General features: G+C 38.0%; 1 protein-coding gene across 1 annotated transcript; it reads right to left on the bottom strand.

Moving 5' to 3' along the window:
* Positions 1 to 516: 516 nt before the first annotated feature.
* Positions 517 to 25,481, bottom strand: LOC121906936 (complement C3-like). Its single transcript, XM_042426185.1, has 42 exons — positions 25,121 to 25,481; positions 24,087 to 24,282; positions 23,724 to 23,886; positions 23,074 to 23,168; positions 22,600 to 22,688; positions 21,681 to 21,763; positions 21,504 to 21,591; positions 21,232 to 21,334; positions 20,783 to 20,903; positions 20,369 to 20,484; positions 19,816 to 19,962; positions 19,021 to 19,120; positions 18,810 to 18,898; positions 18,483 to 18,674; positions 18,180 to 18,335; positions 17,756 to 17,885; positions 17,133 to 17,195; positions 16,917 to 17,034; positions 16,710 to 16,798; positions 16,406 to 16,545; positions 15,335 to 15,547; positions 15,027 to 15,078; positions 14,814 to 14,903; positions 14,432 to 14,638; positions 14,140 to 14,215; positions 13,837 to 13,996; positions 13,575 to 13,670; positions 11,636 to 11,786; positions 10,635 to 10,720; positions 10,141 to 10,218; positions 9,842 to 9,997; positions 9,658 to 9,720; positions 9,445 to 9,526; positions 9,261 to 9,309; positions 3,975 to 4,065; positions 3,763 to 3,852; positions 3,563 to 3,665; positions 3,279 to 3,368; positions 2,248 to 2,337; positions 2,074 to 2,157; positions 1,030 to 1,174; positions 517 to 783 (listed from the first exon to the last, which is right to left on the bottom strand). Exons 1-42 carry the CDS (start codon positions 25,195 to 25,197, stop codon positions 642 to 644), a joined length of 4,749 nt encoding a protein of 1,582 aa, XP_042282119.1. The 5' UTR covers positions 25,198 to 25,481; the 3' UTR covers positions 517 to 641.
* Positions 25,482 to 25,855: the final 374 nt, after the last annotated feature.

Here is a 25,855-nt window from a genome sequence, read left to right as displayed (position 1 = left end):
GCATTTTCCTGCTTTTTCTCTATTTCTAGAGACATGTAAGCATAAACCTCTTGATGCTGCCTGAGGAAGAACACCAAGCTTGAAACGTGTTGCAATCCAGAGCTTCTGCTGATTCATGCCTTTTCTGTTCTTTATGTATTCGTGCACATGCTGAGCATATCCAGTTCTCTCACTTTTTTTCTCCTGTACTGTTTTCTGAGTATTTTCACTGACCTGTTTGGGAAGCTTTTTCCACTCTTTTCCGTTTCTGTTTGTCAGACTACATACAGTATGTCATCTGCAGTAATGATTTGTTTTTCTTTGGAACATGAATGTCAAATGCTGAAAGTTATTTATATGCTGTATTATCGTGTGTCATGTGATCCCATGTGGGATGGACCATTTTTTATGTTATGACATGAAAAAAAGTCAGAATTAATTAAACTTCCAGTTGAACTTACCAAAGGTTATTATACAGTAACCTGACAGTAATCACTACTGTAATTTTCTACATCTATATAAAACAGACGATGGGAATAAGACCATTACATTTTAATCAACAGTGTAACATTTTAACTTTTACATCACTTATATCTTGTAGCAGTTTAAGTTTTAGACAAAACAGCTAATTTCAAAAAAACATTTTATTTCCTTGAATTTCACTACGACAGACATCCAAAGTCTTGGTACGTCACGACCAACTCCTCAATGCCCATACAGGTTGTTCTGTATTCTGCAGTCTGACACTCTGTGTCCGTAGGCCAGTACTCGATCCAGGTTCTCTCACTAAGCACATACTGATACCTGAGGAGAGCAAAGTTAAAAAACATATTGTATGTTCATGTGGTCAGCTACCTGTAGTAATCTAGATTTAACTTTTTGGATTGAAATATAAACAGATGAAAAAGCATGACTCCCTCCCTTTCATAACAGGTAATATAGCAACAAACTAAGCTGCACATGACAGGCAAACCTGATTTTGTGTGGTAAAAATGTTGAAACTGAGATGATGCTATGAGGGGGGTGCACACACACAAAGAACAAACTTACGATTGCCTCTCCTCATCTCTGTGAATATCTTCGGATATGCCCATGATAAGGAAGGTTTTGCCAATTCCCAGATTTAAAGCCTCTCTGCAGTGTAGATAACTGAGGAATGTGCGCTGGGAACCCTCAGGATTCACATCATAATGTCCTGTAATTACAATGTAGGAGAAGAGAAAGAAGATCTTTTAACAAACAACTCAATCAAAACAATAATAAAAGACAGAGTTTGATGACGTCGTGGGATTGTGGGAGTTGCTGTTTTCATTGTTAAACAACCAGCTTTTGTTAAAAACAGTTCGGATTACTCCAGTGTTCATCGTTCAGCATGTTTCTACCAGGAGCTGAATTATCCGCAGAGGTCTCCTCCTCTCCAAAACAAATGTACATGGGGATTAAAACGGGCAAAAACATGGAATAAAGCAGTTTCACGTAAATAAATCTTTATTTCTACGACGCTGTTCGGCGGGCACAGGACGTCAGCCGAGCTGCAGCTAACATTTGCTCAGCTTTTGTCTCTGATACCTTAAAACCCAGACATCCAATGACTAAAATACTTCATCCAGTTGAAAGATATAGTTCATAATGGCCGGGATCTACAAAGTTTATTGTAAAAATGTGGCTAAATACCGAATAAAAGTCAATTTATGACAGTTTCTGGCAAACAACCACAACGCTGATGTATCATCTTGCAGGCGTGTACTCTTTAGTGGGCGCCATTGTGGCAGACAAATACAATGTCATACAATGCTGGGTATGAACCATGGGGGTGCACCAGACTATTTCTTGACCAGGACCAGTAACTTCCTGCAGTCTCCATTAGTTACCTGCCAATGCAAGCTAAACTATCCAGCTGCTGGCTGTAGCTTCCTGAGAGTGGTATCAATCATCTAATCTCACTCTTGGTAAGAAAGCAATTTCCCAAATATTTCCCAAAATGTCAAACTCTCCCCAAATTTCAAATATCTAAGGTAGTGGCAAAAAATTGTCACCTTCAATTTTAAGGCACTTTTGTTTCGTTTTGAAGGTTCAAAGCAGATAAATACCCACCTTCCTTGATGACTTGCAGTATCTGCATTGTATAAATGTCGGTGGACCCAACGTCTTCAAAGTTTTCCACTCTCACTTTGTAAGCTGAGGACAGACAAGTTGCAGATGTTAGCTCACATACTTACTTCCTCTATCTCCTACTAACACAAATGCAGTCCATTTACATTCTCTTACCAAAATCAATAGCGGTCGGTGTCCTCTCACATAGCTTAGCTGTGCGCTGATTGTTGTCGATTTTACCCTTCTTCTGCATACTGCAGTTCTCTGGACACAGACAATGGGCACAAAACAAATACACAACTTATGACCTGATTAAATAAGCACATGTGCATATCTGTGGATAAGTTGTTGGGTGAGTACAGCTGTAATCAAAGTCACAACTTAATTTTGTAAGCTCGGAGCACTGCTCTGATCCTATAGGATCCAGCAGGTGCTTGCTGATAACTACAGTAATGTGCAAAGGTTTCAGGCACTTAACATGTTTAAATTCTTATCCATCACATATTACCATCTGGGAGGCAAATGAACGGTCCCAAATTCAACCTGCAGCATGACAATGACTCCAAACATACAGCCAGAGTCACAAAGAGCTATCTTCAGTGAAAAGAACAAGGAGTCCTGCAACAGATGGTCCCCATGGAGCCTAAAACTTTTGTACAGTATTGTATGTTACCTTCAGGTGATTTACAGTAAACCAAATTCCGGGACCATCTCCTTTGCCAGATCTTAAAGGGGCACTTTACTGATTTTATGCATATTTACACATCTGAGGTGTACTACTCAGCTTGTGAAAACACGTCAGCAAGGTTTGACCATTCTTTTTAGCCATATTAGCAATGTCTGTCAGTTGGTCCACTTCTTTGGTTCAGACTGAAATATTCCAACTATTGAATGGATAGCCATGAAATTTGGTACAGACATTAATGTTGCCCTCAGAATGAATTGTAATCAGTTTGGTGATCCCCAGCAGTCTCAGCTATACTTTGTGTTTTAGTGCTTATTAGCAAATATTAATTCTAAATCGCTGCAGTTTACAGACAAAGCAGAATGATCACCCCCCTAAACCACTGATCAAAATATGCTTTACCTCTTTGAAGCACATTGTTCGTGTTGTGTTTCTTTTAGAAGAATTTTCGGTGTATGGTTTGCTTAGGTATGCTTGCTGTAGACAGATTTTTTCATCCGTGAGACTTCATCCTGCTTACCTTCAGCACATATGCATACATTATTTGTGCAGAGCCTCAAAACCTGTCCAGCTCTTCTCTCCGGATGGTAGAATTTCACACAACGTGTCTCTGCAATGAGAAAGAAAGATATTTAAAAAATGTTTTCTGCCCATTGCTGTACATCACAAAATAATCATAAAATACTTTGAAAATCTAATAATTTCTGCTTATCCATCCTGTTAATTACTCTGAATTTTTATCAGCAGCAAAGAAAAATGAAGCTCATAGAGGCAGCATACAGTATAAGTGTCTTTGAGACTCACGTTCATAGTATTTATAGACAGACACAGCAGCTGGTTGTAAGATGCCCACTTTCAGCGTCTGATGGATCCTAAAAGTGATCTCCTCTGGATGTTGGTGAGAAACCTGTGGAGAGATGTAAGACAAAGGTGAGACAGATATAAATAGAGAAAGAACAAGGCAGAGAGAAAAGGGGTAGAAGGAGGTAATACTGATGCCTTGCCTTGTCCAGGTAGATGATGAGTGAGCCTCTTTCTGACAGGACTGTGTTCATCTCATATTTTGCAATGATGCGGGCAGGTCCTCTGGACAACTACACACACAAACATACACACAAACATGATTAGACAACTTCCTAGACCATAAAACACATCTTGTTTTCCTAACCCTAAATACTGACTTTTGAACTCTGTGCATATCTGTAAAGACTCTTACTAAGTCAAGGTCGTTTGTGTTAGCGGTGAAGCCCGTTAGCAAGCCAATATCCAAGATTGACATGGTTGCATCGCGCTCCTTGTCCTTAAACCTGCACACAGAAAATGGACAGAGTATTTTTAAAAAAAAACAGAATAAAACACATGGAGAGAATGAAAGTGAGAAAAGTGAAGCATTATTAAATATCCTTACAAGGCCCCCATGAGCTGTTTTTTTTTTCACAGACAGTGGGCTCCCTTAAATGGCTACATGGCTATATTTTATTTAGCACTTTTATCCTATATTTTAGGTTAACTCATTTACCTGTCAGATGGATTTTGTTTACTTTAGTTAATCATTGGTTAGGTGGCGTATTGAAAGTTCCTGTTGGTGGAAATAATATGTTAACTCTCTACCCACACTATGCGCTAAAATGTTGATGAGAGCAGACGTAGAGAAGAGTGCGCAGTGAGTGAGAAATTCTTTGGATATTAAAAAGTGTAAAAAGTTAATAAATGTGTAATGTGTGTCTTGAGGACAGCAGACAAGTGAAGTGACAGAGTGAACAATCCAGGGACCTGCATGCCGTAGGTTAACTATTCTTTTGTAACGTCTTGGTGAGTTAATTTTTTCTGCTAAGCTAGTGTAGCTAACTCCTGTAGCTGGCATGAGACAGTCAACATGTGGTTCTGCAGGGAGAGTGTGTATGTGCAATGCAGAATTGTGTGAGCAACATCTATTACATTTTACTGCTGTGAGATATTAGTGTCGACCTTAAGTTAAAGGGAAATTTCTGTGGTGTGAAAAACCTGAGATGTAAAATGTTGCTCACCAAGTACTTTTCCACTGTGTCATAATGGTGTTAATGTGCATAACAGAATAACAATTCTAGTTTCATACTGCTAGTGTGATAAACAATTTTATTTGTGCATAAGGATACAACATAGAAGTGAAAGCACTTAGCTAAATGTTACTTCTATCATAAAAACATAAGGTGTGTCAGTCCATGGTTAACAAAAGAATAAATTCATGTGAAATGTTATTTCTAAAATGTTAAAATGGTTAAAATGTGTGATCATAATTCATGATCGATGTTAAAAAGAGGAGAAACACGGTTCATAAAAGAAGATATTGTACAGTTAAAACTATTGAACTGATTGTTATTATGTTGTAGTGGGATATTGAGAGTTTAATGATGTGTTGATTTATCATAGCCACAGATAATGGAGACATGACCGAGAGTAATTGCCCTGTTGTCATACAGGCTAGGTTATTGAGACTCCCTCAAGATACCGTGCCTTGGACCTTGGATTCTGAATTTGCTCCTTGATGAAGAAGATGGCAAGCCACTATTTGTACTTCATCAACCCGGAGGAAGACACCTTTCCTTCATCCCCTTATGTGGTGGTGTGGTGGGACTGCGATCCCTTTGCTTTTATTAGCGGGTGCACCCAGAACTATAAACTGACCTAAACACTGAATAGACTGACTACAACTAAGGACTGATGAAACTTGAACATAACAAAGAACTGAACTTTGTTACACCATAAGGGACATTGCTTTAGAGGAACTAAACACGTCTACTGTACATGGTTTATTAAAATTGGTTATTAAAGTTGAATTGCTTTAAGTTATGTCTGTTATTGGTTTTAATAGTATATTTATCTGCTGAAATATGGGTCTGTAGGAGTATTAGTACTTTGAGCAGTGAGTTGCTGAGCAAGTGAGGATGTGATGAGATGTCTCAGCCCAGAATGATCATTTGGCTTTGGGTCACAGATGTGCAGAGGTCCATTTGGGCTTTTGCTGGCTTCTTGTAAAATGTGTCAGTGGGGATTCAGGCTTGAGTCTCTTGTGATCTTTTGGTTAAATGCAGAATAAACTTTCCTGATTACGCTTTGTGTTTACTCTGGCTTGAAAGAAAACTTCAAATAAAAGACTATGAAAAATATGAAAATGCAAGGTTTAATCTTAAAGATCGATAACTGAACATGTTTTAAAAAGGTTTAAAATATGCGCTTACTTAGAAAAAGGAAAGAGAAGTCTTAAAGGAGTAGTTTCTTACTCATGAGGAGGAGGCCAGCTCAAAGAAAAATCTCTGTGAGGCTATTTTATAAGTTTCGACAAGAGTGGAGTAGTTTTGAATGTTTTTTAAACTGAACTAAGCTGAATTACTGATGAATATTCAATTTCTTTGTTCTCAGGGCCTGCAACTTCGGAAATAAGTGAACTTTTGGAAAAAGTCTAATTCTGTGTTTTTACACGCAAAAATCACACTTCAAGTCACTATGACCAAGTATTTCACATTAAAGTTGTAAACACATTCTTTTCATAACGTTCAAGTATTTCATAATATTTTCTGATTAATAACGATCCTGCTGTAATATAATGAATAAAAGAGTTAAAGCAGCAATTCTGTGAGGTGAGAAACAAATATACATTCAACATAGTTATTTCATTACTTCTGTAACAAAGCATTCAAGGTGACTTCCTAGCTAATGTGCTAATCAATATATGATTAAAGTTAGGTCATTTTCAAGTAATATTGCATAGACTATATAAACACCAACAAGTGAGATTATTCAAGCCTATATTTCTAAACTTATCAAAAAGATGACAATATGATAAAATGTAAGATGACCAACTTTTTCAACATCTCACCAATATAACATAGTGCACTTATCAAAGTTACTTTATGAATTTTTAAGGTAAACAATTTGACAGGGCCCATATACTGATTAAACGGCTAATTTCACAGTTATTAAGGTTTGGAATATAACAAGAGTTCATTTTGCAGTGTTGCAAAGGAATGTTCCTCTTGAGATTTGTAACCTTGGGATTGTGTAGATAAAAGGGTCTGTGTCCCATTTAAGGTAGGGCTTTTTGTTTTTTCTGTGGTCCAAGTGACCTTAGGGTCAGTTTTATGCTTTTAGTTCAGGCAATAATTTCAGGATGTTCAGTCAGAAATGGTCTCTTAGGAGGTCTTTCTAAGTCTGTTGAGCATCATTGATCAACCTCCACTTAGAGGGTTACAGAGGTCAGTTCTGCAGGTGTGATAAGTTAAAAGAATGATGCACTAAAAGGGCCATACAAGCTTAAAAAGGACAGTACACTTAAAATGCTGTGATAAGGTTAAAAAGATCATAGTCATGAGAAACAATTTATAAGATGTGTTTAAAATGGGTTTAAAAAAAAAGCAGGAATTCATTATGTCAAAAGAGGTTAAAATTTTAAAAGGTCTTTAATTAATTCATTGTTCATTTCATCCTTTATTGTCAGAGGTTCAGCTATAATGGTATTATCAGTGATCCGCAAAGTAGTCTTAATCTACTAGCGTGAGATCGATTGCTTTTGTCTCCACCCACGTATCCAGGGGAACTCGCGGTGTTTTCTTCATTCGAGTAAACGCTCTCACTGAAGAAACATTACCGTATCACTCTTGTGATTATTTCTCCCCGTTTCAGGTATGTTGTCGGCATTTGACACTATTAAGGTGGTTGTAATAAATTTTCTAATATGTTTGAGTGTCAAGTGAATGTATGTGTAACATTTCAAGTGAGTTAAAGTAAAGTTTGCCGAGTATGGTAAAGTGTCTGGCGAGCTAGCTCCCGCTTGTTAGCAGAGTTCAACCCGTAACTACGCCAATTGCTTCCGCCATTTTGTGAATCCAGTTGTCTACATATGCAGATGTATTTTACACAGTTTTTCTATATTGTCTATTTAGTAACTTTTATAAGGTTATGAGAGGTTACTGAGTTACAGCAGTATATTATTTACCAGTAACAGTAGAGAGAATAGGAATTATGTCTCAAAGAAATACTGTATATTTGTGTAACTTGAATAGGGTATGTATGCTACTGTAACCAGCCTGTTAAGCAGGGTAGCCTATGTTTAATTGTAGATTGTGTATATGTTCAATTATTCATTCGGGTAAACGCTCTCACTGAAGAAACATTACCGTATCACTCTTGTGATTATTTCTCCCCGTTTCAGGGGCGTAACACAGGCCGAGGGTTTACTCTTACCAACTTTGGAATCCAGGCAAGATTACTTTAACACAACTAAAGAACAAGCAGTTGTCAAGGCCTGCTGTGAAACTGGTTCATTGTACCTGAAGAAGGTAAAAAAAAAAGTTTTTCTTTTGTTAAAAATGTTTTTTTTATGTTTTTCACTGTATCATCTTATTTTCTTACAAAAGAAAAGTTTTAATGTAAGTAATGTCCTTTACCTATCTTCAACCCCTCCCTACGAACTTAGACACTGGTCCAATATCATTTAACTACCCTGTGGTCATTAGGCGTCGCAGGGGTTACATAACCAAGCGTCCTCAGTGGTTTTGCCATAGTCTGTATCAGTTATGAGATTGGCCAGCAGCTGTCCTATGATGACATCATTGATGACTTCGCTGCTAAAACATCTAGTTTTGAAGATGATGATGATGTTAACAATGCTAAGCTAAGTCCCTTAAATTAAAATAAGTTTTTTTATGTGTAAACAGCAGCATTTGGTCCCATTTATATGCATATGGAATATTGATGGCTGAAGAGCAAAACCTCCTATCTGAAAAATGCACGTTTTTGAGAAAACTAAAAAAAAACGTGTTGTTTTTTTTCGCAGAATGTTATTTGTTAAGGACACCCAACACATAATACACTGTTTTTGTACTATATTACTGTATTATATGTTAACAATACTGTAATAACTATACAAACATACAGTAAACAATACAGTAAACAATACCACAAATCCTTAACAAATAGCATTCTGCAAGAAAACAACAAGTTTTTTTTAACCCTCCTGTTGTCTTCCTGTCAATCATGTAACTTTTGTCCTCCGGAGTCAAAATTGACCCGGGAGGACAAAAGTCCCCAAAAACACCCAAAATTCAATGAAAGTGGTGATCATTACTTTTACTTGCAAAGTGTGTGTTATGGAACCATCCATGTAATTTTCAGGCGATTAGATATAAGAAATTCATATTTCTGATATAAAAACATTTGAAAACGGGTCAAATTTGACCCAAAGACAACAGGAGGGTTAAACAAGTTTCCTCAAAAAAGTGCATTTTTCAGATAGGAGGTTTTGCTCTTCTGCCATCGATATGATGCAGCGATGAAATATGATCCAAAATGCTAGAAATGGCCCTTGATTGCAGGCAATTAAAATCATGGTAAAACTGAGAGGAGATAAATAGAAACAGAGCAGGGAAGAAGTGAAATATTGAAGGACCATAGCTGGCTAGAAAATTATCTGTATAAAGCCATGTTACTGAAACACAAGTCAGTGTTACGTCTTGATTGTACTCACAAAACTTCTATTTTCAGCTTGTATATCTTCTCATCATCTTCCATTCTATCTGGAGGAGCAAACAGTAGATGAGCATTAGTATTTTAAATAGTTTTTCTCATTAAAGAAAGATACTTAAAGAACATAAAAAGCAACAAATAAAGACTAATATATACAGTGGATGAGACAGAGGGCATCAAATTACCTGGGAGGAGCTGCACAGACAGGTTAAACTGTTGACAGTCACTCTCCTTCTCTTTAGGTAGAACGTAATACAGTGACACCATCTGTCACATAGACAAAAGTGCATTTTAATATTGCATTCATTGTGATAAATGAAATTAAATAATCTGGAATTCCAAAGGGACACATCAATACACAACAGATGATCAGAACAAAAATATTATCTTTTACTTACTGTCAGCGTTGCTTCTCCGGTGCCCTCGGCAGTCACTTTCACATCCTGGTTTATATTATGGAACTGTTGGGATTTAAATATGCACACAAACACACACACACGGGTCAGCGGGGAAATACACACAGAAAGCAGAATGCATGATGGTATGATATGTGTGTTTGTACATGATGTGTGTGTGTCTCACTGTAGATGTTCTGGTGATATGGTAGTTGTCCTTGTTGAAGTTGAACTTGTCAGGGAATGACATGCCTGGCAATAGGATGTCCACATTCAGATCGTACTCTGGTTCTTCTGCATTTGCCCAGTACTCAGCTACAGCCTGATACACTATCATGGTAGCCTGGAGGGAAAAAGAGTGTGGGGTGGGGGTGGTTGGGGGAAAGAAACTTGAGCCCATTTGACCTGAAAAAAAAAGTGCAGTTGATGCACAAATAGTGGTATATGAATATACAGTATCAAGGTTGACAGAGAGGTCTGTGCTACCTGAGTTGATCCATAGCCTCCGCCCACTCTCTGCTGTTTGTTGAACCATCTCACAACAGGTCTGGCATCCTCAAAGGCCTTTATTAACAGAAGGCAAGAAAAGGGTCGAAATCTGTGCGATTGACTGTGTATTTGATTTTTTAAATCTTAATTCTGTTATGGTTAAATTATTTCCTGTCAGTTTCTAAAGTGAACCATAGATTGTTAGATTACCGAATCAGTTTTTCCTATTATTATTATGACACAGTCATCTTGTTGAGACTTGAAACTTGTCTGATAGAATCAATCAATCACAATAAAGCATAATGTCTCCTTTATTTTTACATTTGACATTACTGAGAGACAAATTTCACTGACTTTGGTTTCCAGTCAGGGAAACGCCTCTCTTCACCAACCATCTGCCCTTTAAGTGAGCTAATAAGAATGATGACTCTCTTGTGTGTTTTCTGTTACATGACGTGCTGGTGAAACACACATAATTGGGACGTACTCACTTTGACCTTGACCAAAGCCAAAAGAGCATAAGCTGTGGTTTCAAGGGTGTACACCTGTCCCTTAGGTACAGGCCAGTGGGATAACTCTGAAGGAGACACAGACAAATATTTTTTATTGCTGTGCTTTACCTGTGAAAAGCTTAATCAACTATTAAATCTCCAATCCCTAATCTTAAAATATCTAACCTAATCTGTGAAAAATTAAATAAAAAGCCTGACTGATGAGGCCAGTACTGACATTGATATTTGAAAGTTAAATTATCAGATATTTGTCTTTTAATATTAACACCTAACATAACCAAACATTTCTGATAAAGATCAATTAAAACTTCAAAATTCTTATATTCATACTGAGCAGTGGCAGATTGTAACTAAGTGCATTTACTCAAGTACTGTCCATAAATACACATTTGAGGTACTTGTACTTTACTTGAATATTTCCATTTTATGCTACTTTGTATTTCTACTTAATGTTGTTGTTTTTATTATTGAATTATTATTATTATTTTTACTTCACTACAATTCTTTGCCTCTAATAGTTACTGGTTGCTTTTAGATTAAGATTTTACATAAAATATTATATTTTAATATTCTAACTGTCGTTTAAATTGTCTGCTCTTTTCTGTTTAAAATTTGTTATGTACTTTGTGTGAAAGGTGCTATGTAAATAAACTTTATTACTAATATTATTATAATAAAGAAACATATGATTTTATGATGACACTTATATAATATGATGCAGAGTATTAATCTATGATGAGATAAACTACAACATTAAAATGTTCTTACATGTATTTGTTAGCGATAAAAACAAACAGTATAATATAGGCTACCAATAAAATATAACACTCTAAAAGAAGCCAGTCTGCATTATGAATACTTTTACTTTTACTTGAAGTGTATTTAGCTGATAATACTTCTGTACTTTAACTTAAATAACGTTTGTTCTGGTGGACAATCTATGTAAGTGAGATACTACAATAATTGTTGTGTGACAACACCTGGAGAAACAAAGCTGTAGAGGATCTGCCGGTTCAGTTTGCCTTCATTGGCCAGGGCATATGATGTCATGGCAACAGCATATGGGTTGGTGAGGCTAGGCAGAAGCTTCTCCAGGTAGGCAACAGCTTTGTCTATACTGTATAGCAGACTCTGGACAGTAGAAGAAGATGAGGGAAGGAGGAAGAAGAGAATGGGAGAACAGGCAGACAGGAAAAATGAACACAAAAGGCTTTAAAGCAACTAATTCATTTTCAATATCCACTCTGTATGTTAGAGCAGTATTTGAACCTGGGACAAGACTGGATTGTTCCCTCTCTTACCATCTTCTTTGTCTTATGAGCCATACTGAGCCTAGTTACTGAGTTACTGAGTTGGTTACTGTTGGGGTGTGGGGTAATGATGTTATGCATAAACACAAGAGAAAAAGAATGAGGAGTATGTGTTTATCTGCTCTATTGTTAGCTGCAATTGTTTGCATGTCTGTCTACAGTACTATCTACACTTTGGTGACGCTTTAGATTACAGCCCACAACGTACAGCTTAATTATCTTTTGTACTAATGGTGTACCAGTACAGTGCATACAGATACATATACGTAGGTACAGGGGAACAAGATGTGACGCTATGGAATAAGGGGGCAACAATTAAGGTAGTTATAAAGAACTTAAACTGTAGTTACTTTTTAACTGCTGGGTACCTATTCTATTAGAGTACCTATTCTTCTACAGAGTTCATTATGGTTCAGCTTTTCCAACTTGCTGCCATGGCTTGCCGTGTAACCATAGCAACCACAGAAACCATAGTTAGGGAAGAGCATTGGGAAACAATACAGGAGTTGATTTTACTGGCATCAGAGTTTCCTGAATGGTACACTTATACACTTGGTTGATATTAGCAGCCTGTGGTGTAGCCTACAAGTTGGAAGGATCGGAGGCAGCTGGGAGCCATTGTGGCTGCATTCTGCCCTGCCGATTCAAAACACAGACTATCAATGTTGTTCGTTTGAAAGCAACTCTATAAAACTAGGACTAACTAGCTCTACAGCAAACGTTAGATTAATTATCTACTTTGCCACAGCTGATAAATTTGCTAGCTTGCAAAACTGATGGTCACTGGCTAGAAATGCTTTTGCCTGCTTTTATCTACTTCTGTCTCATAAACTTTCTGCAAATTTTCAATCTGTCACTGTTACCATTAAGTGCATTATCCACCTGTTGTACATTTTCAATTTGTGCATAAAAAACCCTGAAATTTTGAAAGAGTTTTTACATTTGGCTGAGGTGGAAAAGATGATATATTGATAAAATCAAGATGCAACAAAGTACAATAGCAACCTGAAGCATGTGACTTAAATGTCATTTAAGCTTCTGCTTCATTGAAGAGACAACAAATACCATGTAGACAGATGAGGGGACTATACCGTTCCCCAGATTAATGCATGTGACAAATATAAATGCCATATTTCCATCACATTTCCACATGGTTTTCCATTGTTTGAGGTTTGACTAGTGTTCTTTCAGTTATGTCAGCTTGTTGCACCCTCATCTTCTGCAATGGTTTCATAGCATCAAACTGGAGAATTAGCACCAGTAACTTTGTATCTTGATGTGCCCGATTCCTAACATTTGAAGTCAACAGTAGTTGATGGAAACATGCATTAAGACATGCATTCTCATCTTCTTTAGCCAATTTTCTGGAAACATGATTAAAATTTGTGCTACACTGAGTATTGTAAACCACATATGTGCCATGCAAGAATGGAAAGCTCGACAGGCTTAGCAACAGTAACTAGGGGAGCAGGGTTTAGCTAGCGGTCAATTGCTTAATGGTGGTTCGGTGACTGCAGAAAGCTTGCTTTCGCTCATCATTAATTTGTAGTCAGTGAATGAAAAAATAAAACTGGTGAGGGAAAAAGATGTTTGCAGGTGAGGTACTCACATTCACTGTGGCATCACACAGTGTGCGTGACTCCTGCATAGCAATTAGGCAGAAGGCCGTCATGGAGGCATCTGAATCTGTGCCACGCACATCACCCTACACACACAGACACACAGTTGTCAGAACCATCATCAATATCAACAGCATGAACATCTCTTTGTGCATATACTGTAAGATCATAGTGATGTGATTGTTTTTGTCTCAGTTAGCTATTTTTTTAGCATCAATTAAAGACTGATGTAACTGAAATCATTGCACGCACAATCATCTCTCCATGGTACACTTTTCCAACTTCTCTAAACCGGCCATCAGGTTGTTGTGTGTTGAGAATTAGAAACTTGACAGCATCGCAGATCTTATCTTGTTCCATTGCCACCAGACCGTTGGCCATGGTAAAAACCTTGGTAACATATGCTGTCAGCCTTAGAGAGGAGAGGAGAGGGTGTAAAAGTTTAGTTAAATTTATTTTCACATGAAATACACCCATCCTTACAAAGTTGGAATCTCAGTTAAGTAGGATGAGCAAACATTTACATATGTGTTTATGAATGTTTTGATGCCTCACCACGTGCTACTTTGGTGATGAGCCCAAACAGCAAAAGAACCATCGGACTTACGGTAATTAAGCTCGTTCTGGTAGCCTGCACACAAACAAAACCCACAACCTTTTCACTGACTGCCATTCAATTAATCTTATCCGATGGATGACAATTTGAGAAGTCTTGTGATCCTCGTTTAAAGTGTATAAGGTCATGTTTTTTTTCTGCAATTTATTGATATCATTTCTGCCAGTCAGTAGTGTAGAAATCCAACAGATAGAGGTTTTTGTGCTAATTGTTGTATCTATGTGTGCCTACCGGCTTGGATGTGTTGCAGGGCTTCACCACGTTTCTGAAAGCCCACAGTCTCCCACTGGTTGGTTTTATCCAAATATGTGGTTGCAATGACAGACAGGGTCATGTAGATCATGTTGCTCTCTCCACTGCCTGAGGGCTGGAAAATCAGACTACCCATTGATGTCCCACTAATGGCGTTCTCCACCAGTTGACTTACTTGCTCTCTCCCTGCATGCACACAGACACACAGAAACCATAACATTATAGACTGACTGGGAGAAACAACCAAACAAACATGTAAAGGTCCCACACAACCAGTGAAGTCATTGCCCATGAGAAGCAACAACAGTAACAGTTTACACCAGTGCAGTTTTTTGTTTGCCCATACAACATTATATCTCACCTGTCACAGAGATCTGTGTTCTAGTAGGTGTGTCTGGAACCAAATCCTTCTTAGGAATTCCACTGTTGATAATTACTTCTTGTTTACCATCTAAAGGGACGCACCATGGTCAAGTTGGAGGATTAATTACCAAGTGAAGAAAACATGATATTACTAAATTATTTTGTTGCTCCTATACTGCAGCCATTTAATGAGTAAACTCATCACACAAACCTTTAGGGTCCAGAGTTATGCTTTCTTTAGATTTAACCAGTACGCCTTCAGGCTGGAGAAACAACAGGACAAACATCAGAGAAAATATTGTTGAGTAATCTTTATAGGCTGGTGTGTAGGAAAATACAACGTGGCTTCCTTGTTCAAATATTGCTCTATCTTTCTCAGTCTGTTTTTCTTATTTTCAGTTGCATTTAAAAAGACTGATATACAGAAAACAAGAGTCTTCTAGACATGCATCAAAGTCAATCGAGTGGCTAAATAGGGCAACTGTACAAACTGATTGCAACTGGTTGAAAGCCTCTTACCACCACCTGCAGCATCTTCCGGATTCCATCACTGAGATGAGAGTATTTAACAGCTGCTTTGACCTCAATTGGGTATTGTCCCTCCTTCATGGGAATAATGATAAAGGGTACAGATCGTGTCGTTTCGGGCCCAACTTTAACCTCCTGATGATACTTTCCACGCTTAGAGGCTGAACTGCACACATGCTCTGCCTCAATCAGATCCACACGCACCTTGAAAACAAGACAAAGATGGAGAAAGAAACTGAGGTATGTGCAGTTGATTGAAGATGAGGATCCCCTCCCTGAGTAGAAGATTCTGAAATACTGTATGCTGATTCTTCTGAGCATCTACACATAATTTCTTATCACTTTCAACAATTTCAGCCACTGTGTTTCCTTATCTATAGAATAACAACATTATTTTTTTCTTAAAGGACCAGTGTGTAGGATTTAGTGTCATCTAGTGGTGAGGTTGCAGATCACAACTAGTTGAATACCCCTCCCGCTCCAAGTGTGTAGGAACACCTATGGTGGACACGAAACTCGCCAAAAACGCAAAAGGCCCTCTCTAGAGCCAGTGTTTGGTTTGTCTATTCTGGGCTACTGCAGAAAAAAAATGTCAGTCTCTGCGGAGGAGGACCTGCTCCCTATGTAGATATATTCCATTTCTGCTAAGCCTGTTCTGCTACTTACCACTGAATTCTACACACTGCACCTTTAAATAGGGATTTGCATGATTATTGATAATAATAATGATCAGTATTAGTTTAAGTCAGTTAACGATGAAGACCCCATTTGAAGAAAATGTCATGCTTTAAACTGTTTCCTAAAAGATCAATTTGATCTTAAGAATGGAAAGGCACACAGCAGATATTGCAGTGAGACATCACAGTTATCACAGACTGGAGAAAGGATTGCTTCTTGCTTTACTTTCATTTATTATCTCTCTTTTTTTGCCACATGTTGAATGTCAATCCAATATTTACTTTTGTTTTTGCCCTTCTGTTTGCAAACTCTCCAGAAAAATAATATGATTTCATCAGCTTCCTGAATGTCCTTAAACACCAGAGCAGAGAAACATAGACTTACTGTGAGATAGTCTGGGCTGTAGTTGTGGAGAATTGCCTGAACTTCTACCTGCTCTCCACGGACAGCAGAGTAAGGCAGCCTGAGATCAATGAAGAAATCCTTCCGGACAATTACCTCTAACGGATCGCCAACACAGATTCCTTAAAGATGGGACGGATTAAAAGAAACACAACAAAACAAGGGATGACAGAAGAAGAAAAACAAGTGTGAGGGATGGAGAGACAGTACAATAGAGGGCTTTTGGCTTTAAGGTTAAAGAGGCGCAATTAAAGCACAAGACAGATTTTAGTCACTGAATCCTCACCATTGGTTCTTGACAGACTAATGCCAGTGAATTCCCAGGTTGTGATTGAGTCTCGCAAAGGGATATTACTATGATAGACTATTTTGTCACTGAAACATAGAAAAGTGTTATCAGGTTGACAGGTAAAAGGTCATTTTAAATTCAAGTGGTGTCACGAAATTAGTTATCAGTATATTTGTATGTGTTTATAGATGTCAGTTGACTCACCAATTAGGTTCTTGTGGAGGGCAAGCAGGCAGTGTGATATCTAACCACAGCCAACTTTCAGGGAACGAGGTGCGAGTAATAATCTCATTGCTGTCCATGTAACTGTCATCTTCCTCACCTGATGAATACATTTAAAAAGGTTACTATTTTTAACTGGGAGACAGTGATTGTTTTCTAGCTTGGTGGTTATTGGGTCGTTTCAGCTGCGGTTCTTACTTAAGCTGGATGCGACGGCTGTAGTGGCACGTCTCCTCCTGCTGGGGGTCGGACATTTCAATTCTGGAAATGCAACACAGACTAAATCTTTAAATGATGATCAGTGGCTGACTGTTGAAGTCAACATGGAAATGTCCCAAAAACTGCGGTTCACCCAAATTACATAAAACATATTTTCTCACTTACCCTAGTGGTATTTGGCAGGTAGTTTTGGAGCTTATGATATCTGTTGCCTATTCTTACTTCAGAGTCCCTGAAACCATCTGCATGGCAAGATACCTTATCTTGGCTGACCTCCAGTGGTTTAACTTCTTGATTTCAACAATAAAGTGAAATCAATCAAATACCACAAAAGGGAAATATCATGTAATTTGGGTGAACAAACCATGTAAAGAGCAACTTAAAACTCCCTGAAAATCGTGTCTTTGCTGACCTCTGGTGGTTTAACTTCTTCTCTTCCTGCAGTAATGCACAGGTATACTCAATGACCCAGTGATATCACTGCTGGGTGTGGCTAAAGGTGTGCATTTCTGACCACACCCAAGCTGGGTTTGGTTGGGAATGGATGAATGAGATAAGTAGGAGGAGGGAAAACAATGAGACTACATATTAAGTAGTATCACCTTGTCTATAGGGGGTCCCAGAAGCGGTGCTGGACTCGAATAACAGCCCAGCATCGTAGAACACACTCATGCTGTCCTTCCCTCCACCTGGTGTGCAGCCTGTGTCGTACTTCTCTATTTGGTCCCACACCTGAGCAGTAAAATACAAACATACAAGGGTTAAATTAAACAGACATATCAGTAAACTCACATGACAAATTGCATGCCAAAAATCTGCTGCATGAAAATATCCTACTGGATATTATTTGAAAGCACAGACTAACACACCTGTATACTCTGTATCTATCTTTAGAGAGAGTATTTATCTGTACTTTAGAAATACTGAAAAGGGAACGTGTGTATGTTATTTATGTCTTAAACCGAGATTTTGCAATGAATCCCCTTTCAAATAGTTTGGAAAATACAGATAGAATAAAGAAATTGCCTTTTTCTGGGTGAGGCGGTGTTTGTTGTTTAGGGCATAGACGCCTTTGTCAACTGCCACCAGTCCCACTACGGCTCCTGGGTCTCCTGTGACCTTTAGACCAAACATCCTGCGAGGCTCATAGGTTGGAGCAGGTCTTGATGATTCCAGCTTCAGCTAGATGTGAAGGAAAGGACAATGAAGGAAACATGCAGATTTGTATTTGTTAAAGCAGTTACATTAAAATATATCCTAGAACTTAAATCAGCTTGAGTGTGGGTGGATTTTTCATTAGTTTAACTACTTCAATGTTGTGTGCCTCACCGAGCCCATGCAGGAGTCCTTGACATCCACCCAAACAGAGTCTGATACCACTTCATTGTCAACTGTATGGTAGTAGGCTATGATGCGGAATGATGGCAGCATCTCTTTGGTGATGGGCAATGGCAAGGAAATCAGTATTTGTCCTTTTAACTGGTGACGGCCATGTTTCACCAGCTGACCTCTGCTTAGGATCTGAGAGCACAGATTTGAACATCAGCACTCAGCCAACATGTGTGTACATATTGGCAGATTGCAGGACACAAACATTCAAGCGTGTGCACAAACACACACACACACACACACACACAGGTATGAAACATTTCTCACCAGGTATGTGATGTCTTGAGTTGGCTGCCTGTTGAGGATGAGGTTGATTTTCAAGTTGTCCCCTAATTCCATCTCAGCTGTATCCACCCCTACAAAAATTACATTTTGTGATTATTACTAGACACGGCAGAGATCTTGGCACTTAGGCAGCACTGCCGCTGCCATCCACATCTTCTTATAAAACCTTATGTTGTTTCAGGATGCTTCTTACCTATGTGGATGTAGTTATTGTTTTTGGTAGTATATGGGAGAGCTACCATGGTGGCTGATGCTTGCCTTTCAGGTGAAATGCGAGGATCGCTGGTCTTTGCCTGCGTTTGGACACGCACATAAGTAAGTGTACACGCACAGTTAAATAAATATATGCACATGAAAACAATTAAAGAAATAGCAAAAAGATTTGTACCCATAGATGAACATCAGTTGACAGAACAGAAAAGGACCTACAGATAATAGAGTGACACAGTATAATAAAGGCCGGTTATCGCTGCCAAATTCAAAGTTTTTGAGCTTGCAAATATTACGGCTTTGTCCTATTTGAGGGCTGTTTTAAATCTTGCCACTTAATTGTTTTAAATAAAAAAGTGTTCCTTTTTCTCTCCTGAGTTAAGGCACTTTAAACTGACATCCAGCATCAACTGACGCTACAACTCAACTAGTATTATCAACAGCACTAACTTCACAGATAAACCTGTGCCTGGCTTTTTGTCAGTCTTCTCCCCATTGAGTTTTGCCACCAGGGAGCAGAAAAACATCAACATACACAGCCTCCACATGCGGTATTACTGGCTTATAAATTTATAATGATGATAATGATGATAATATTGATCAACTTTCATATCCAGCAGACACAGAACCACATTAGCCTTTATTTGGAGTTACATTTCTGCCCACCTGATGAATGTGAACCTAATACTCATTCTCCTTTTAGCTTAAAAGTTGTAGATTTAAGCTTCTGTTTGCCAAACCTGGCTGTAAAGACTCTCAAAACATTTTGGAGACTTACAGTGATCGTCAGTCTTGGGGCCTGTACATCTGTATTGACGAAAAGCTTGACCATGCCATCGGATGCAGTGATGCCGTGCACCTGGCCTGGATCGACTACCACAACAACACGTTGTGCTGGAGTCTCATCAGGATTCAGAACTTCAATCTGCCATCCAAGACACAAACAGCTGAACAATCAGAAAAGATCTAAATATCTCTAAAAAGACACATTATTAATGGCAATGTAATGCTATTAGATTACTTTGGCTGCAAACTGCATAAGCTGGGCACTAAATATTATGACTTAATATATAGTGACCCTGTGCGTTTATTTGTGAATTTCTACTGTGTAAAGATCTGTTTTGCATCATAATGATCCAGACAAATTGAAGCATTGCACTAATGAGTTACAGTTTTATGGACATTTAGGGAGCATTAAACAGTGTGTGGCTTTTGAAACAAAAAATAAGAAAGAAAACAATAATTGATGGTATGAAAGTTGGGCTCAAACAGTGACTGTATTTCAGCAGTGAAATATTTTCTGGAAAGGGTTTATTCATAGAATTATTTACCGTCACATCAAAGGACATTCCTGGTTTGAAATATTTGGGTGTTTTCTTGAAGTGGATGGTGTAAGGTGATGTGACAATCTGGATGCCTCTCAACTCTGCCTCCACCATTTCACTACCTGTGAGATTATGCAGAAATATATGCATGTGCACAAAAAAAACTGATTACTCAAGTATTTTTACACATTTTTGCTTCATTCATGATTAATCGATACAGAAACAATGTAAATCCATTAAATTTATTTATTTATCTCGATATGGCATTTTTCTTTTCTTTCTTTGTCTTTCTTGTGTTGGAAATTTTTAGACGTTACTGATGGTTAATTTGAACTGTTATACCTGTTGTGCTGCTAAGTCATATGATTCTCACATGATCAAACGTACTGAACAGGCAGAAACACAGTCTCTCTTTCTTACCGCTATCTGTCAGCACGCTGACAGCTACATATATGGACTTCCCCACCAGCTCATTGATGTTTGGGAAGGTCCGTGTGATGTGCTCTCTCCTCAATTTAACCTGTCCAAGACCATTCTCGACCTAATGTGACATAATACAGAAATGCATCTTGAAATACAGTGTACAAGTATACAGTGTAATATCAGTGTACAATTGATAGGAATTTAGTTGGGTGTGTAAATTCTTATGTTAATCTGGCTTAATTCTGAATACCTCTCTCTGAATATAACAATTATAACTGACATATGGACAACAGTAAAATCCCAGATATTTTTCATGTTATGCAGTCTTGCAGATTTTGTAGCACTGGTAAAGGCCAGATTTGGGTTTATGTGCTTGTGCATATGAGAGATTAGACACACAGAGTATGACAGATAGAGATGCAGCAAAAGTGTTAGTATGCACTCACCGGCACTCTCTGAAGAGAGCCTGGAAAGCTGTTCTTTTGACCCTCCTGCACTACCCCAAACACTACGTAGGCTGTCCCGTCCACCTCTTTACCAAACAGATACCTAAAACCACAAGAGAAAGACACATTTTAATCAATCAAATAAAACAGGAGAGAGTTAGAATAGGAACTATTACAAAGAGATTAGTCAAAACACCTTTTACTTTCTCCTCTAATCCAATCTACCAATCAAACTCATTCTCCAAATCCACAAAACAAGAACCTGCACTTACGTAGCTTTAATGTCGACGGTGAAGTCTTTGCTGTCCGCATAGAAGAAAGCCGTAAGAGGCATCAGTTTAACCTCAAAACTGGGCAGCGCTGAAAAATTGAAAACATTTTATTGGATGTCTAATCAAGTGTAAGTTGTATAGGTTTTTAAATGACAGTTCAAGTAAAGAGGGACTCACTGTATTCTTTGACCTCAAACTGTGTAGAGAAGCTCTGCTGTGGGTGGCTGTGGAACCTGGTAACCACCTTCCACAGTCCGGGACTTAACACACACACACACACACACGGACAAATACTTCAATAATCAAGCAAAAGATTAAAATATTAGTAGTAATAGTCCAAACCTCAGATTCAAGTTATTTATGTCTTATACAAGTTTAGATATGAACAAATGAGCTGCTGCAACACACTTTTAGTGTCCTACATTCAGGTTGGCCGACAAACTACACAATTGTTAGAAAGGTACCTTTGTTTTACCCCTGTTTAGACTGATTATTTAATAGGATTAACTGTACTATGATTCATTTACAATAAATATTCAGATTGAAATAGGCTGGATATGATAAATTACCATACAATTAAAAGGAATAATTTTGGGAAACAAACAAAATTGCCTTCTGGTGGAGAGTTACATGAGAAAATTGATACTTTACCACTCTCATATCTGTACACTAAATATAAAGTTATAGCCAGCAGCCAGTTAGCTTAGCTTAAAAGACTGGAAACAAGGGGAAACAACTAGCCTGGCACAGTCCATAGATAACAAAATTCACATGTTCACTAGCTCACTAATTAACATGTTATATCTCATGTGTTTTGTTTGTACAATAACCTAAGTCTGAAAACAATAATTTGCCTGGGGGGTTGACCATTGGGCCAGAGCATTTCTTGCCTCCATGCAATAACCTCCTGGAGTCTGCGCTGGTTGCCTGTCAATTGCTAACTTTTTCCTTTCAGACTTAATGCAAACCAGACTAGCTGTTTCACCCGGTTTCCAGTCCAAATTGTTACATGTTAAAAATGTTAAATTCCCCACTAACACCTGCCAACCACAACAGAATGTACCGTAATGCAATTAAAGTAAAATAAAATACACACCTGACAATTTCACCCAGTCTGAACGTTCCAGAGTGGATGCCTGATTCCAGAGAAACTGGATCAAATGATCTAATGAAGCCTTCAGGGCTCTAAAAATATGCAACATTGAACAATCATTAAAAGATTAAAAATGAGCCTTGTCAGTTTATACATTTATTGAAATCATTCTATATTTTCAACAAGTCCTTTGTTTACTCTCCATAAATCTGATCAGTCCTTGGACACTGTCTTAAACATTTCTTAATTTTTTTTTTGTCTACCTCTCAGGGAGAGGCTGCAACACAACCACTAGAGGGAGACATTTATTTTTATGGGTGGGACGTGTGTGGGAAGAGATGAAACAAAGGAATACAAAGGTCATTCAGGTATTTAAGAAGCATGCAGGGAGAAAAAGTGGAAAGTGAAAAAGTGAGAAATGATCTCACCTACAGTTGAACAGTGACAGCTCATTACAATATAATGTTGAATCATTACCACAGTCTCAATGACAATGTAAGTATCAACTTGGGTTGCTGTATCTCTCTCTACTGGCTTCATACTGGGCGTCACTGCAAACATCCTGTAATGTACTGAGAGACAGAGAAGAAGTCATGGTGTATCTATTTTAAGTTTTCACTTTATTATTCCACTTATGTGAAAAGAAGGGTTCATTTTACTGTAGTTTTTTCATGCAGTCACTCTTGAAAAATGAAAGATGTGCTAGTCAAACTGTGATGCTCTCAGAGATGATTGGGATTTTTAGGACGGGAATATTAGGGGGAGCATTTCCTTTCTAGCAGGTGTTTGTATTCTCTATTTATTAAATATTTTTTCTCATTGTTAAAATGTATTTATCTCTTGCTTTAAAGACCTTAAAAATTATAGTTCATCTTAAGAAGTCTATTCTTCAATTTTGAAATTGATATTGTACATTATCAACACCAGTAAAAAATGCTTTCAAAATATCCTTTATGAACACTAAAGAAGTAGTTCATAATGTTTATTGTTCAATTTTGCAACAGCTTAATACATTCTACCATCTGACATAGATTGGGTGATATATTTTCTAGGGAGATACCTTAGCATACCTACAGATATTTTCACAAGGGTAGACGTTGTGTTTCTCAGCAATGATGCGAACTTACCTTCGCTGTCGGGGGTGTAGAGGGTCTTGTCGGTCTGGATGAAGATGTAGCCAGACTGGAAGGAGACTAAGACGACTTTCTCCAGCAGATGGTCAGGGAACTGAGCTTGCAGGTACACATACTGCTTCATGTTAGGATCCTTACTGAATTCCCCAGCAGGGATCTGAAACCAGAGACATAAACATTACGTGAGGAGCAGAATTGATATGCCATGAGCATTTATAAATGCTAAATCTATTGTTTGTGGTCTTGATAGAGAAAATGATTTCTACAAATTAAGTGATGAATGCAGGCAAAATACAAAAAGTCAAGTATTGTGTAAGAGTAACATACAGTATAAAGTACATACAGTATTTATTTTACCGTAATTTGTCCGAAGCTCTGGAAACTGTTTGCTCCATTAAGGGTCACAGATGTGATTGCCAGCATTTTGGTTTTGGTTGGATGGCTCAACACTTTGATTTCGACCCTGATGTCACCTCCGGTGCAATCTTGACACTCCACAAAGATGTTTTCTGCTGTTCCTACCCGCAACAAGTTGGGGGCAGCCATCACTTGTCTGCAGAGCAGTGGGGACAGAGAGAGAGACAGTATCACTGCACTGAATCACACTGCTGCTCAGGATGCACTGACTTACTGACAAACATGGTCTTTTTTATTGTAAGGCACTATAACCCCCACATACATGCTAATGACAATGAGGTTTGTCACTATTTAAACACAAGATTTACTGCTGTAACCCTGTGACACATGTTAATGCCTTAGTGTGGACATTTTCTTACAATATTTGTTTCATTTAAAGGACTTTTACAGACTTAAAGAGTTAGAAATGTCCAGAATTTCACATTGTTTCCATATTTTTCCTTTCTTATTTCTTTAATTGTCTTATGACCCCTCAGGTTTAATTTGGAACCACTGCTTTGCAGCCTGAGGATCATCTGATCTAGCATGGACTTCACACACAATGAGTAATCTATTTATTATCTTAACTAAAATCCAGCACTGGATCAGTAAAACTGTTTGCTGTGTGTGGTGTACTGCATCACTGTGCAAACTCAGAGCAAATGTGGGCCAACTTGCTGGCATCATTTGAAAGACCACATTACCTTGACTTATGAAACTGTAAACTGGTCCACTGACCATTTTGTAAGACACAAGTGAAATTAGCACTATGTTAAACTGATACACGCGCAATATGTCCTTCATATCCATACACTTTTTAAATAAATTATAAGTGTAGAGAACCACTGATCTTGTTGTTGTGCTCCTTACAGTTTCACCACAACAATTTGAATATCAGGAAGCTGAGCAAACAAACTGCATATTTTGTATTTTTGTTTTGTCTGTGTTAATTAAATCTCAGGAAGAGTGCATGAAGGCAAGCTAGGTCTACTTACAATGGAGCTCCATCAGCCAGAGAAGCCAGGGAGGCAAAGGCCAGAGAGGCCAGCAGCCACAGTGCAGCTCTACACATCCTCCTACCCGATCCTGATCTGCCGTCAATGAAGACTCTAGCTCTGCAGCACTCTCCTTCTATCCTCTCACACCTCTACCTGTCCTCACTACCGTCTCATCCGTCCCCCTCTCAAAGGTTTCTGTACACATGTGTAAACACAACACACACATGATTTCCCAGCAACAGTTGAGAAACTGCTCAGTTCTGATAAACATTGAAGGGTAAACAGAAAAAATCAATGAGGGTTTACATACTTGACTAACTTCTAAACGCTGTTGATTAAACAGTTCTTTGCAGAATTAAATAAAAACAGCAATTTCACATTTCTGATGTACATTTTCTAATATGATTCCCTTGTTTTTTGAGTCACCTATGGTTATTCTCAGCCTGCTGAATAAATATATTTCCACATAAAAATTTTGAACATGCACAAACACACAGACAACTGTTGAGGTAAAAGTCTATTTGGCAGGGTTTTTTGAGTTGCAACACCAAGGAATTTTCTCCAATGACAATCTGATTCAATAATTATGATCTATCATTTTAATGTTTATTTCTTTCTTGAATTATATGATTATATACGTTTCAATAATTCAGGTAATACTATCTCTCAGTGGACTTAATGATTTGCGTGTTGTATATACAAATGTGTCAACCATCAGAGATTTTGCCTGTT

The sequence above is a fragment of the Thunnus maccoyii genome, chromosome 2, assembly GCF_910596095.1.
Source record: "Thunnus maccoyii chromosome 2, fThuMac1.1, whole genome shotgun sequence".
In the NCBI taxonomy this organism is placed as follows: Eukaryota; Metazoa; Chordata; class Actinopteri; order Scombriformes; family Scombridae; genus Thunnus; species Thunnus maccoyii.
This window is presented reverse-complemented; position numbering and strand designations above follow the sequence as displayed.

Excerpts from the sequence above, each read along its gene's own strand:
- LOC121906936 (XM_042426185.1), bottom strand. The coding sequence starts at position 25,197 with ATGTGTAGAGCTGCACTGTGGCTGCTGGCCTCTCTGGCCTTTGCCTCC. Across the intron at positions 20,485-20,782 it reads CAGCGTGCTGACAGATAGCG|GTAGTGAAATGGTGGAGGCA; the intron begins GTAAGAAAGAGA and ends ATAATCTCACAG. Across the intron at positions 3,666-3,762 it reads TCATCATCTACCTGGACAAG|GTTTCTCACCAACATCCAGA; the intron begins GCAAGGCATCAG and ends ATCTCTCCACAG.